Source organism: Punica granatum, chromosome 6 (genome assembly GCF_007655135.1).
Source record: "Punica granatum isolate Tunisia-2019 chromosome 6, ASM765513v2, whole genome shotgun sequence".
Lineage (NCBI taxonomy): Eukaryota > Viridiplantae > Streptophyta > Magnoliopsida > Myrtales > Lythraceae > Punica > Punica granatum.
The window spans coordinates 17,470,015-17,484,135 of NC_045132.1; the positions used below are offsets into that span (position 1 = coordinate 17,470,015).

General features: G+C 36.7%; 2 protein-coding genes across 2 annotated transcripts; both read left to right on the forward strand.

The window, feature by feature from the left end:
* Nucleotides 1-4,447: 4,447 nt before the first annotated feature.
* LOC116212207 lies at nucleotides 4,448-4,777 on the forward strand. Its single transcript, XM_031546776.1, has one exon. The coding sequence runs from the start codon at nucleotides 4,448-4,450 to the stop codon at nucleotides 4,775-4,777; it is 330 nt and encodes a 109-aa protein (XP_031402636.1).
* An 8,490-nt stretch (nucleotides 4,778-13,267) lies between these two features.
* On the forward strand, nucleotides 13,268-14,121 carry LOC116211590. The gene has a single exon (XM_031546038.1). The coding sequence runs from the start codon at nucleotides 13,380-13,382 to the stop codon at nucleotides 13,896-13,898; it is 519 nt and encodes a 172-aa protein (XP_031401898.1). The 5' UTR covers nucleotides 13,268-13,379; the 3' UTR covers nucleotides 13,899-14,121.

The window sequence follows — 14,121 nt, forward strand, 5'->3', positions numbered from 1 at the left end:
CCCCCAAAAAAAAACTGTTCTCTTGATTTGGTTGATATATAAATCATCAACTTCATTGGATTAACTTAATAAAACCCAGTAATATAACAATGAACCAAAAAGTACATGGTCTATGATGTGCCTTGGTATAGTTACTATTTTTTTCCCCAGTGTGTACTATACTATTCAAAAGTCCAATAGGTAACGACTAATTCAGTTCGAGCCGAGTAGCTTGCTAAGGGAGTAAAACTCTCATAGTATAGATTTTTTCCATTCGCAAAACTCGAAACAAGAGACCTTACATAAGGAAATAAACGTTAAATCACTTGAACTAAACAACGTTAGTAGTGTAATTACTAGTAGTTTAAATTTATTTTATTGAAAGAGCAGTAATATCACTTGATGCTATATTTATATACTTTCATCAAGAAATAATTATATCATACCAAGCTCAAACCTCAAAATTTCATGCTCTCTCCCCCTTATTATTATTATTATTATTATTATTATTATTATTATTATTATTTTCTTTTACCCCCTTCTCCTGAAGGAGTGATGATATTCATTACTGAAATGGAGCGGAAGCAAAGTATAATTGGAAATGCAAATCCGGTGAAATTCAGTTGCGCAGTTGCAATTCCATCATTTGGGCTTCTTTTTGGGCCGGAATTCAATCGAATTCTGGCCCAAATCCACCAAAGTGCTTGAGTTGGAAATCGGGGCTCCAAAGCGTGAATTTCCAATCCTGGCTAGGGTCTTTTTTTTGTAAGCTAGGCATACTTCTTCATTCAATCAAAATAAAGTCCAAACTAGAGGAGGTCCGATGGTCTACTGACCATCTTGGTACATGATATACTCATACAATCCGCAAAATAAACAAAATACAAATCTACAGGAGCTGAGATAAATATAACAAAATGAGCTTGCTGGATAGTTCCCTTCTTCGCGAGGGTATCCGCACAGTAATTAGCTTCCCGATATATATACCTAGCTTGGAGTCTGTGGAATTTGCTAGCCAAGCACCTGCAGTCATTGATGAGGGATTCAAGTAGTACATTAGTCCTGCTATCACCCCAGATCATATCGTAAACGACACGAGCATCAAGTTCCACTTCTAGATATGTGAGGCCGTAATCGGTAGCCAATTGAAGGTCGTCCTAGAGTGCCCATAATTCGGTTGTGATGTTGGAGGTCCATGCGATCCTACGGGTGAAGCCTACCTTCCATTGGCCATTTTCGTCATGGATGGTGCCTCCTCCTTCCGCTTTACCGGGATTACTTAGCGTAGACCCGTCAATGTTAAGCTTATACCAACCTGGTCTCAGGGGAATCCATCTAACTTGGATATCATGCTAAGGATTCTTTTATAAGATTCGGTTGCACGACTCAAGTTGAGTTGTGCTAAGTTCGGGTGTAATGGTTTTCCTCTGAAAATTCTATGATTCCTATCTAACCAAATATGCCAAAGAGCAAATGGGAATCTGATGGACCAAGGAATGGGATGGGCATGGGACTCATAAGCTTGGCAATTGACACGAAGCCACGAATTAGAAGGGATGTTGAAGTGGCACGTTTGGATAGAGGCTGGCCAAGAGAATTCTAGAGTTCTTTCGTGAAATCATAATTCCATGAGAGATGTTATGTGGATTCCGAAGAGGAAAGGCGGCGGGAACACTGAGGGTTGATTGAAAGACCGAAATGAGCAAGAGTTTGGGAGCCAGGGATTCCATTTTTTACCACAAGCCAAATGAATGTGTGTATTCGCGGCCAGCATTTTATTTTCCAGACCCAATCCCAATTTCTCCCTTCAGTTCTGCTTGGGTCCCATCCCATTGCAATGTCATAAGCTGATTTCATATCGAACCGCCCATCTTGGGAGAAGTTCTAGGCTATTTGGTCATCGGTCGATTGGTTCAGTTGGATGGGGTGACTTCGAATGCAATCGACAACGTTATCAGGAAGAGTTATGGACATGCTTGAGAGATCCCATGTTCCCTGGGCAATGAACTGGTGAGCAAGGTTGTTTTCTTCTTCAGAGTTTAAAGGGCCAGCAATGATGGACCTCAAGAGCTCGAACCCTGTCCAATTGTCGGACCATAATCGAGTGGCTTGGCCATTTCAAATAACACATCGAATGCCCTTGTGACAGAGATCTCGTCCTCGCACTAAAGCTTTCCAAGACTCAGAAGATGTTTGAGAATTCCTAGGGAGTTTAAGGCTATCAATATATTTACCCTTTAGCATCGTACACTATAAGGCGTAACCGACATGAAGAGTGTGCCAAGCAAATTTCTCGACGAGTGCCTTGTTATGCCCTTCGATAGATTTGATCCCTAGTCCCCCTTCAGATTTGGGTTTAATGATCATGTTCTAATTGACCATATGAAGTTTCCTTCTCTCATTTGAGGATTCCCAAAGGAAGGCTTGATTAATTTTATCAAGGGAATTGAGGATTCTTTTTGGGAGCATGGCGCACTGCATGAAGTATGTGGGGATTGTCAATGTGACCGAGTTGATCAGGGTGAGTCTACCAGCCATGGATGGAGTGCTTGCTCTCCATCGAGCAAGGCGGTCTTTCACTCTATCAACAATGAAGTCATAACTAGTACTTCAACTTCTCATATCAATCCGGAAACCCAAATATTTCCCAATGTCTGTGGTGAGTGAAATATGAATGTCATCGCAGTGCAAGACTGGATTTGATCAGAGACATTTGATGACAGGCATATTCTTAATTTGGCTAGGTTGATTTTTTGACTGAGAGGGAACAAAATGTCTCGAGTATATCGAGAATACAAGAGCACATTTTGAGATCAGTTTTCTCGAAAAGGATGAGGTCATCTGCGAAAAATAGGTGTGAGAGGATAGGGCCAGATCTTGAAGCTTTAACACCTTTCCATTTCCTGGAGCCCCCGCCCTTGTGATCGTGAAGCTTAGGACCTTTGTTTAGAGGATAAAGATGTACGGGGATAGGGGGTCCCCTTGACAAATGCCTCTAGAGGGATTGAAAGATTCGAGTTGTCCTCCGTTTACTTGGACAAAAATGTTAGTGGAGGTCACACATTTCATAACGAGTTTAATCCATTTCGAGGGAAAGTTGAATAGAGTTAGAAACCCACGGATGAAAGACCAATCGAGGTGGTCATAAGCTTTATCTAAGTCTAGCTTAATAACCATTACTCCATCCTTTGCCTTGTTTTTTTTCATGGAGTGGAGGATCTCTCGAACAATGACAACATTGTCAGTTGCTCTTCTCCCTAAAACGAAGCTCGATTAGAGGGGGATATAAGCTTATCCAGTGGGGGACAAATGCGGTTAACAAGGACTTTTTGAGATGATATTGTAAGAAGTACATTAAGCAAGGCACGTCCGTATTAAACCACCCGCCACTCTTAATATGAGAATTTTTCGATTACAAGGAAGGTTATGATTCTATATATTATAATGAAATATAAATTCTAAATATTTAATAAATGGTTTATTTTAGCATCGAATTTGGAACCATTAAGTTATTAGACAAAATCATGCGCTACTATGTTAGGCCTTGTTTGAATTATGAGAAAATTGTGTATGAATTGTTTACTTTACAAAACTCCATCCGGAGAAAAGCTCTCAATGGAGTTTCATTTCAAATTTGAATATTCCAATTGGAGGATTGTAATTGAATAACTTTTTATTAATGAATTTGCTTGGTCTTTTATAGAATCGATTAAAGCGAACTAGGACCTTTTTCCTCCGATCAGAAAAAAATGAAAACACATGATTTTGCCCAGCAAAAGATCGACAAAACCGAGGCTGTCTCTGTCCCCCTACACCAAAAAGGTGCAAAATTTTCATCTCAAATTCCCACTAATTTAATTTCATTTACATCTAACTTCAATCTTTCAAATTTAAAAAATTTTCAAAAAAATTCTTTGCTCTCTGATATTTAATTAATGGGGGTCAATATCAATATCATGGATAGACATGTTTGGATTGATGTCTCAGATTTAATACATGTTTTACATAATTACACAACAATAAATATAATTTAAATTTCTTTCCCAGTTCTAGCATGACCATTGATGTTCATATAAAATTCCCGTTAAATATTTATGTGGCAAGTTTTCATGTGTGCAACGGCGGGCCAGTAAAGGTGCCTTATCATAATGTGATGAGGATTTTTTTATAGATGTTGACAGTCATGTTTAGCATTGTGATGAAATTTAAATGCTGCTTCGTGTAATTATATTAAGCTAAATTTGGAATGTTGATCAAACCACATGCCTATCATATTATTAACCCCCTAACCCAGATTAATTTAATTTGATCTGGTTAATTAATTAAATTTAATTCATACAAGAAAAGTGCTTTTTCCCTCCCCTGCTGGGAATCTCTCACTTTCCCTCTCTTTCCGCCCTCTATTTAAAAACCCTAAAAACCCCTCCAAAAGCTCCTCTCTTCGACTCCAGTCGGCGCTTCCCCGATGATGGATGGGTTCGGCTCGGCCGAGAGGCCGTACGGTTATGGCGGCGACCGGAGGATGGAGATAGTGAGCGGCAAAAGCGCTGGCCGGCCCCCTCATTACCCGCTCGATCCGCCCCCCGGTCCGACCCGGGCTACTTGGCCTGGCCAGGGCTCGGGCGTTGCGGCGGCGGCGGCGGCCAAGCCGTGGGGGTTCACGGACCCGGAGATGAAGAGGAAGAAGAGGATCGCGAGGTACAAGGCGTATGGCGTGGAAGGGAGGCTGAAGGCGTCGCTGAGGAGAGGGATCAGGTGGATCAAGGACAAGTGCTCCCAGATCGTGCACGGTTACTGAGCCCCTGTGATCCTGACACGTGTCGCTTGCATTGGTGCGGGCCCCAGCTGATAGACTAACACGTAACGAGACATTGGAAGGGGGATTGGCACTTGAGCTTTGACACTTTGACTTTGAGGGCTGAGGAGGTGAAATTTCTCATATTTTGATTTTAATGCCAATTTTTCCTCTTTATTGATGTTTGTACCTTTTTTTTTTCTTTTTTTTTTCATTTTCTTTTCTCTCCAGTGTTTTTTCTGGGGACCATTGGGACAGTATGTGATGTAATTTCTCATTAAGAAGTTGAAATTATTTTTCCTACTGGCTTTGTATGTTTTTGGAGCATTATTTGGATCTTATCTGTTAGGGATAAATAAAGATCTTATATCTGACATAGAAATTGGTGTCATCGTGGTCGTCAAACTAAAGAGGGTAAGGGAGTTTGCTTGGTATGATGACAAAAGTCTTCCAATTTGAAATTTAGTGATTACGAGCTCAATCCTAATCAATTGATATCAATTTGAAAATAATGGCCCGTTTGGTTTCACAAATTTTTTTAACTCTACTCCACTTAATTTCATTTATCTTCAATTCGAAAATAATAATCCGTTTGGTTTCATTGTCTATTTATATCCTAGAATTCATATATAGGATCCATATTCCTGCGCATATCATAAATTTCATTTGTATAATTCTTGATCATTATATATTAAGATAGTTAATACTTTAGATTATTTGTTTAATTGATTAATCGATTCTAGCTATGAGATTTAAAGTTGTCGTATTAATCTTGTATTATCAGTTAATATACGAGTTCTCATTATTGTATTATTTTAAATTGTTTACTATACAGAATAGATAATTTGTCCTTATGAATAGTTCTTCCATAATCAATATATATTTATATCATATAAAAGTATGGCAAGTTTCTCCAATTTTTAATATATAAAAAATGCCCTTATACCTTCATTAATTTTTCTCACACCTTTTTGACTTGTTACTTTTGATCGCACATTTTAACTATATATATAAACCGGCTCTTTTCTATTCATTGCTCATTTTTTACGCTTTATTATCTTACATCTCTCTAAACCAAGCTAGCCATTGCATCACATGCATGTTTTTTATATTATTATTTCATAACGATTTATAGTTTCAAAATTTCGTTGCATCATATGTTCATTTTCAACTTCTGTTGTCCTAATAAGTTCATACATTCTTTATAGCGATCAGGTAGTTATTTTCAAAATTTCTTATTTTCTCAATTTTTTGTGCAAAAAAATACCAATATCCTTCATAAACTTTTACATTTTTTTCATACATTTTACTTCCACACTTTTGATGTGTTTTGATAGTATGATTTTTTCTCACACACTTTTAACTTTATATTCATCGCTCATTCTCAACAGTCGCTAGCTCATATGTTCTATCATATATTGCCTCAACAGAGTAAACTTTGAACATCTCTTCTAAAGCACGACCCTTTTCAAAGTGTTTCTCCAACTTTTTTTTTTCTTTTTACCCTTGGTAAATTAATAATATTATTATTTTTCCCTTTACTCAAATGGTACGAATGTTACTAAATAAAACATCTTTTCAATAGCATGTAATCCTTTCACTCGTTTTAATAGAAAAATTAACTTTTATGTATTCTTTCTCATAACTTTTATGAAGTCACATTTTTCATACTTCTTCACTATAAAACTACCTAACATGTTCTTTCTTATAATTATTCACTCTAACGAACGCATCAAATATGAAATAACTTTTCTATTCAATGCTTACGGTTCCTCTTTCCCCTTTCCTATTTACATTTGTATCTTTTCTATTTTCTATTTTGGTTTTTATTTACTTCTCCTTTAATTATTCTTATTCTTTGACTTTGGTAATCATTAAAAAAAAATTCCTGTATTCTCTTTCTTTGACCATAATCCTTTTATTTTTTTATAGTTTCAAAAATCAACTTATACCTATACTTTCTCATGATCTTTCAATTTCAAGGCACAATTTCATAAGTTTTCACTATAGAAACTACCTGGCATGTTCTTTTTAAAAATTACTCATTCTAACAAACGTATCAAATGTGAAATAACTTCTCCATTCAACGCTCACGGTTTCTCTACCATGTTTTCTATTTACATTTGTATCGATAGATTTTCAAAATTTATATTAAGAATTTTTAAAAATTATTTTATAGATTGATATTTTCTGATGAATTATTGACTTATATCCTGTGATTAAAAAATTATATTTTTTGACGAATTTTTCAAAATTTATATTAATTTATTTAAAAATTATTTAAGACGTTATGCCATCGATAATTTATTTTCAAAGTCCAATCAATTTTTTTTATGGGAATCTATGATTATAAAAGTATGCATTTGGGAGAATAAAAATGAAAGAACGAGAAGACGAATATGTTTTATTAATTTTTTTACTTAATTTTATTTTCTCTTATCTTAGGTTTCTTATTCTCTCCTTATTTTTATTCTTTTCTTTTTCTTAAGTTCACATGCATTGGCTACCATTTTATCCATTGTCATTATAGTGTCTGTCGCCACCACCTGCTAATATTGCTGCACAAGCTTACAATCCTCATGCGGTCAATGTCCTCCTTCACGAGATCTAGGTAAATTTTCGTTCTTACTCCTCAAGGACACGTTAAAAAGAAAGAGATAAGTTACTTCAAATGTAAATCTAATATCGATTATCAATACAACTTATCAGTTGCAACTGAAATTAAATTTACTCTTCCACCTTAGGTGGGATATAAAGTGTAATTGGTTTTTTTTATTTGTTAAGTATAAATTATAATATATAATATGAATTACTAAAATAAATTTATATATGCATAAAATTGGATTCAATCAACTTTCTTCTAATTTTATTTCTTTAAAACTTAACCCTGACCCTTAAGGTGTTTAATTTTCGAAATTTGTTGATCAATTTGGTTCGGATTTTTCTGGATTTCCGAGTTATGGGTGTCATTGCAAGACTATTCATGAAAATAATATTTCTGTTAATTATTTTGTAAACTTTTAGTAAAAATTTAGATTCATTTCTCTATTTTTTGTTTAGAATATTCTATCAAAATGAAAGATCAAGTCAGAAAAATATATCAACGGGATAAATTTTCTTGAAATAATTTTTTTAAAATTAAATTAATTTTATTTTTCTAAAAATCATTTTCAATACTTTAATTGTACTTATCAAAGTTATGATTCGCTACGTTCGCCATATCAGATTTAGGCGGCTCCTACTCTAATACCAACTGACGCAGCATGGATCACGGTTTCTCACGCCTAAACTTGAATTTAGAGTCGAAGGGAATAGAGCACGTCTAAACCCGACAAATAACACCCCAAAGGGCCATGATAAAAAGAGAAATCTCTCAACTTTATCAAAGAAGCATTATTATTCTTGAGATATAGAGTTCTAGCCGTTCCGGTACAATGAGATGGACTACATATACATTGGCCTAAGACAATTAAGAAGATACTAAAATAGAAAAATATATTATAGACTCTTATAATGTAACTTCTTAAAACAAAACAAGTAATTGTTCCAAAATAGGAAACTTAAAACTCTTAACTCTAAATAAATTTCTATCTAAATAAAATATACTATCTAATTAAGATAATAATAATCATAGTCTATGGATCAAGATATATTATCTTCTCTTTTTCACATCATGAGAATATTTTCTTGATATATCCAAGATATGCTTATTTGAGTTTGGGCTTGGGCTTCTTGTTATTTCAATTAATTATATTCCGTTAATTGCCCTCTAACCCTATCAGTGTTTTATGACAGGGCATCTGATATGGCAAAAAAAAAAAAAAACAGAGAGAGATAAGACGAAAGCAAATTAAATTGACAAAAAGACCTAAACACCCTTCAAGATACTTTAAATTTTCGAATTGTGCAAATCACAAACCCTTCCCGCCACTGTCCATCCATCTACGGCACAGACATGAACTTCTCCCGCCTGGTCTCGAGTTGGAGAAGCCAGATCTGCTGAAAACATTAATGGATCTTAGCCCTACGGCGTGTCGGCAAAGCACAAAATAGAAATGAATTGAAAAAAAAAAAAACTTAACCTTCACAATCCTCTCTAGCTCCCGCTATCCCTTTCCCACTTCCCAGATCGACAAAAGGTTTCAAATCAAATTCGAGCCCGCCCCTGTATTTAATCTTTCCCAAATCAACCAACTCTTTCTCTCTCTCTCTCTTTGTTTTCTTTTTAAACCAGAAAAGAAAAAGTTTTGGGCTTTTGTTGAAGAACAGTCCCATGTCCAGAAATTAGTTCACAAATCTTCAGATTAGAAAGAGTGTGTGTGTGTGTGTGTGTGAGTGATCTCCAGCGACGACTAGGCCCGGACCCAATGGATCCAATCTCCGGTGGCGATTTTTCTTATGGCATCGGCCCTACTGACCACTAGAATCGAACCTTCCTGGGGTGACCAGCACCACAAGGTGTAAAAGGAGATACACCTCCAATTTTGCCAACGATCACAACACCCCTCTCAAACACCGCCCCTCCACCTTGGCAGCAGCCTCGTTTGCCCCCTCTTGGTAATCGAGGTTAGATGCCTCCGCGTACGTGACCTTCAATCTCGGTGATTTCTCCATATCGGAGCTCTGGACCTCAGGGGGCGCCTCATGATGTGGAGAGAAGGTTGGGGATTTGGGGGAGAGATCAAGAGGAGAGCCTTTTTTCTTTTTTCTCAAAAAAAAATTTATTTCATTTTAATAAAACTAAAAAAGAATTACTACAGGACAAAAAAGAAATTTTTATTTTTAATATTTGGGCCATGTCGATTTTTTTGCCACGTCAGAGAACATTGACGGTGTTAGTGGGCAGGTGGTGGAATGTAATTAATTACAACAAATTCACAGTAACGGATCGGTTCTGTAGCCACGACTTCTTCTTCTTTTTTTTCACGAATAAGACAATTTGGGCAATAACTTCCCTTATAGTCACATTGTGGGCTTTCGTGGCCGTTCTTAATTTTGATTCCCACGAATAGGTATATCGTGGCAACAAAGCACTGCAATAGCAACGACCGAAATATTAGCTAGTATGAATATAATTTCTTGAATATAATTTTACTGCCAAATTGAATTTTTTGGCTCCAGTCGCACTTTTTGTAACAGGAAAATGATTTGTGCCTACTTATATACTTCATTGTTACGAGTAGGTCGTGGTTAGTAGTCACAAACAGTTGTCATCACTGCATGTTTGTGAGAAGACATATTATTTGTCATAAACTATATATCGTGGCTATCTGATTACCGCCAAATAGTATCTTTTTGGCGCCAGTTGTACTTTTTATTACGATAAAACACTTTGTAACTACTAATATACTTCATTACTACGAGTAGGCCGTGGTTAGTGGCCACGAACAGTTGCCACCATTGTATGTTTGTGAGAAGAAATAAGTGATTTGCCACAAATAAGATATCGTGGCTATCTAATTACTGCTAAAGAGTGTCTCTTTGGCGCCATGGGTATTCATGTGACGATCATAGCATTTGTAGATACTAAGGTATGTAATCGCTACGAGTTAGTCGTGGTAAGTAGGCAACAACAATTGCCTCAATTGTATATTTGTGGGAGGAAATACCATATTTGCCACAAAACCGATGTCATAGCTATATATTTACCGCCAAAGGCTATTTATTTGGCGCCATTCTATATTCTTGTTATGATAGTTGCGTTTCTAACTATTGAGGTACATCATAACTACGAGCAATTTGTGGTTAGTAGTCCAAAGTTGTTCCCTCGATCATATATTTGTTAGGACAAATAAGTAATGTGCCACAATGCCTTTTTCGTGGCTATATATTTGTCGCCAAAGGGCACTTTCTTTGGCATCAAGGTTTTTATTTTTGCTGCCATTCCATATTCCTGTGACGAAAACATCAGCGGTGTCAAATGATAGATCTCGTGCTGGCCACTACCGCCCAAGCAACGTTGCCTGTGGCCTCGTCTGTGCTAGTGCTGGTCGGACACTGGGCCAACACCACTCCCTCTCTATTTGTGGGACCTTGATCGTACGAGAGCTCTCTCCTTTTTATTTTTTATTTTCAGAAATGGAAAAAAAAATTACAAGATATTAAATACTGGGTATAAGTGAAAAGAAGAGAAAATATTGGGCCGGCAAGTAACAACACGAAAGAACTTCAGATTTCAACATTTGCTCCAACCAAATGATTTTCACTTAATCAATCAACTAATTACTTCATCTGATGCCAAAAATTTAAACACTAAATTTTCACTACTTAAAATTAAGTTTAAACAAGCACAAGCTTACTGCAATTCATGATGCCCCCATATATCATTACTGAACTATCTGCTCTTTCACGCTACTTGACAAAAGAAATCCGAATGTTACATGTATAGATATATACTAGATGTTGTGCCCACGTTACATGCGGTTCTGTACAAATTTTTTATTCCTGATTAACTAATAGTATCCTATCCTCTAATCATAAGATTAACCGAGGAAAACCGATATGTTCTTCTAATTTATTTACCAAAAAAATTATTGATCTTCTCTTTACTGCGTGTATCCAGCAGCATTTTGGTCAAGCCGATCATCAGAAGTGGACGTACGTCATGCAACGGCGGATTTGGACGTAATATATATAGTTGTCATCCAACCAAAAGATTGACAACTCACATTATATGTGGCTGCTCAATGATTGCTCGAACTTCCCATCCAAATATTCCTCCACCAATGAGACAGCATCGGATATTTCTGTGTTACTGCATGGTGTATGAGTGGCCAAATAGTCAGATTTATCACATCATTCAAATTTTAAAATTGACCAAAATACACTATGACAATGTCTTATTTATCCTCTCGACCTACTGTATATTTTCCATTGATGACTCTGTTATATACAAATTTTTCAATCAGAATCTGACACATTATTTTTCTCACGAAGTCTACAATGTAATTCTACTTCCCTGTGAAAAAAAAGGGAATGCTAATGGAGATGAAGCGTCATGTTTGCAACTTGAATCTATTTCTTTTTTTTCTTGTTTAATGTAGTATTAATATAATTTATTATATTGAGAGATCATAAATTGTTCTTAATTTATTGGCTGTAAATAATCTCGTACTTGTTAACAACTTCGGTAAATAACTGAAATCTTATTATTATACAGATTGGACGAACCGTCAACCGAAGAGCATATGAATGGCAACACATTCCAGCTTCTTGTATTTTTATTTTTATTTTTATTTTTATTTTTTTAAGATAAAAACCATAAGATACATTATTCCCGCAATTCTATGAGATGATCCACCATCTTAAATAATATTTAGGAAATTAATGGGCACATTAAGAGAAGGAAGATGTGATAATTTGGTGCAGTGACACATGCTTATCTCTGAACTAAGGTTCGATTCATATTAATGTGATTGCTCGTAGCCCTTTATTTATGATTCTCGTTTCCGCTTACTAAATTCATGAATCTCTTTTAAAATAAGAAAAAGAGGAATAGAATGAATGCAGTAACAATGTAGTGACAAGATGCCTAAAACACGATGAGATAATAGAAAAATAAAATTGAACATCAGGCATACATGATAAAATCCTTAAAACCGAGGAAAACATTCACATATAGAGCAGAAGAATCCTTGCTAGATGAATAAATCAAATATTACAGCGGTCAGAGATATGTCTTCATCCCAGCCACATTACAAATGCAATCCCGAAAAGTTTCTAAATCAATCTCTCAATTTTCTGAATCCTCTCACTCTAAACCGAGATTACAAGAACAAAACCCAGAGAATTCTTCGAGAAATCGCAGCATCACCAGCCCATGATTTCAGTCTCTCTCACTGGCCCTACAAGGTGTCCAGGGCTCCACCCACCAAGGCACTTTTAACAACCATAAAAGATCCTATATAAAATAAGTAAATAATATTTTTAGAAATATCCGAATATATTTCTCTAATATATTTCGTATTTTTTCGATAGTAAAAAAACGAGGCCCTATGACCCGATGCAAAATAAAAATTAAGAAAGCCAAAGACGGGGCATAAAGACCCCATTGATAATGCTAAATAATAACGCTCTTAGATTAGTCGGCGGCTAGTAAAAGGAGAATATACTCAAAGATATTTATAAAGAATTTCATGTCAGTCAATCTACACATAAATTTCCTTCTCCGTATGTATGAATCACTCCAACACTCTAGTCCCTTCTTATCAAATCCTTGATGGAAACAATATATAGGGAGCAATATTTCGTCCACATATATATTGACAAACACAGTGACAACTTAACCTTACCGTTGGTCATTTGGCCAGCCGTGTTGTTAAGCCGTGTGTCCACCGAAACAGTGTAATAATTAATAGTCCGCCGCCCATTTTCCCAGTTTTCACACGCATCGCTTAACTGTCCTCTCTCTGTCCCTATTCCTTCCCTCGCGTCTCCCACAATCTTCCTTTTCACCCCATCACTCATATATATAAACATCTCCTCCCTTCTCTTCTTCATATAAATCTTCCGTTGCAGTTTATCCAATAAAAGAAAGGCTTCCATTGCAAACAATTTTGCCGACAGCCTAGCTTCCTTCTCTACTCTACGCACTTGACTGACGACAATGCCGAAAAAGAGCTCGAATGCCGGACAGAGGGTGTGGAGCCTGCTGCGGGTCGTACTGTTCTGGGCCCGGAAGGGCGGGGTCTTCAGGAGGCGGCTCATGGTGGAGCTCCAGCTCGTGCCTAAGTTCCTGAAGAACATTGGACACATCAACAGCCGTCGGAGGAATGACCAGATCGGTTACATAAGGAAGTATGAGCTCTCTTTTGATAAGACTCCCGTGTTCCACGTTCCGATGCACCGGCCCCACTCTATGCGGTTCCTCGTGCCCCGCATCCCCTGCATTAATCCTCAAATTGAATTTGATTATGATTTTGATGGAGAGGGTGGCGCTGACGTTGCTTACGGGTGCAAATCATGCGATAGTGTGAGGAAAAGCTTCATAGAAGATGGAGGGTTTGATTATGAGGAGAAGGACGAGGGCGAAGATATCGACCTCAGAGCCGAGGAGTTCATTGCCAAGTTCTACGAGCAGATGAAGCTTCAAAGGCAGATCTCATACTTGCAATACAATCAATGAGCATTGTTACTAATCATCCAAATCCCGGAAAATGCATTGGGCAAGCTCATCATACGTACATTCATGTTCGGGTCCTGGCCCGTTGATATTTTTAGCTCTTTTCGGCTATATAGTTTTGTAGACATTGTTGCTTTGCGGTACTATATTGTATATACTGAGAGTTCATCATATTGAGTTCGAAGTGCTCTTATATAATTTGACGATGATTTTGGTATGGATGCAA

Bases quoted from the DNA above. Each gene is read 5' to 3' on its own strand.
- LOC116212207 (XM_031546776.1), top strand. From the start codon at position 4,448: ATGGATGGGTTCGGCTCGGCCGAGAGGCCGTACGGTTATGGCGGCGAC.
- LOC116211590 (XM_031546038.1), top strand. From the start codon at position 13,380: ATGCCGAAAAAGAGCTCGAATGCCGGACAGAGGGTGTGGAGCCTGCTG.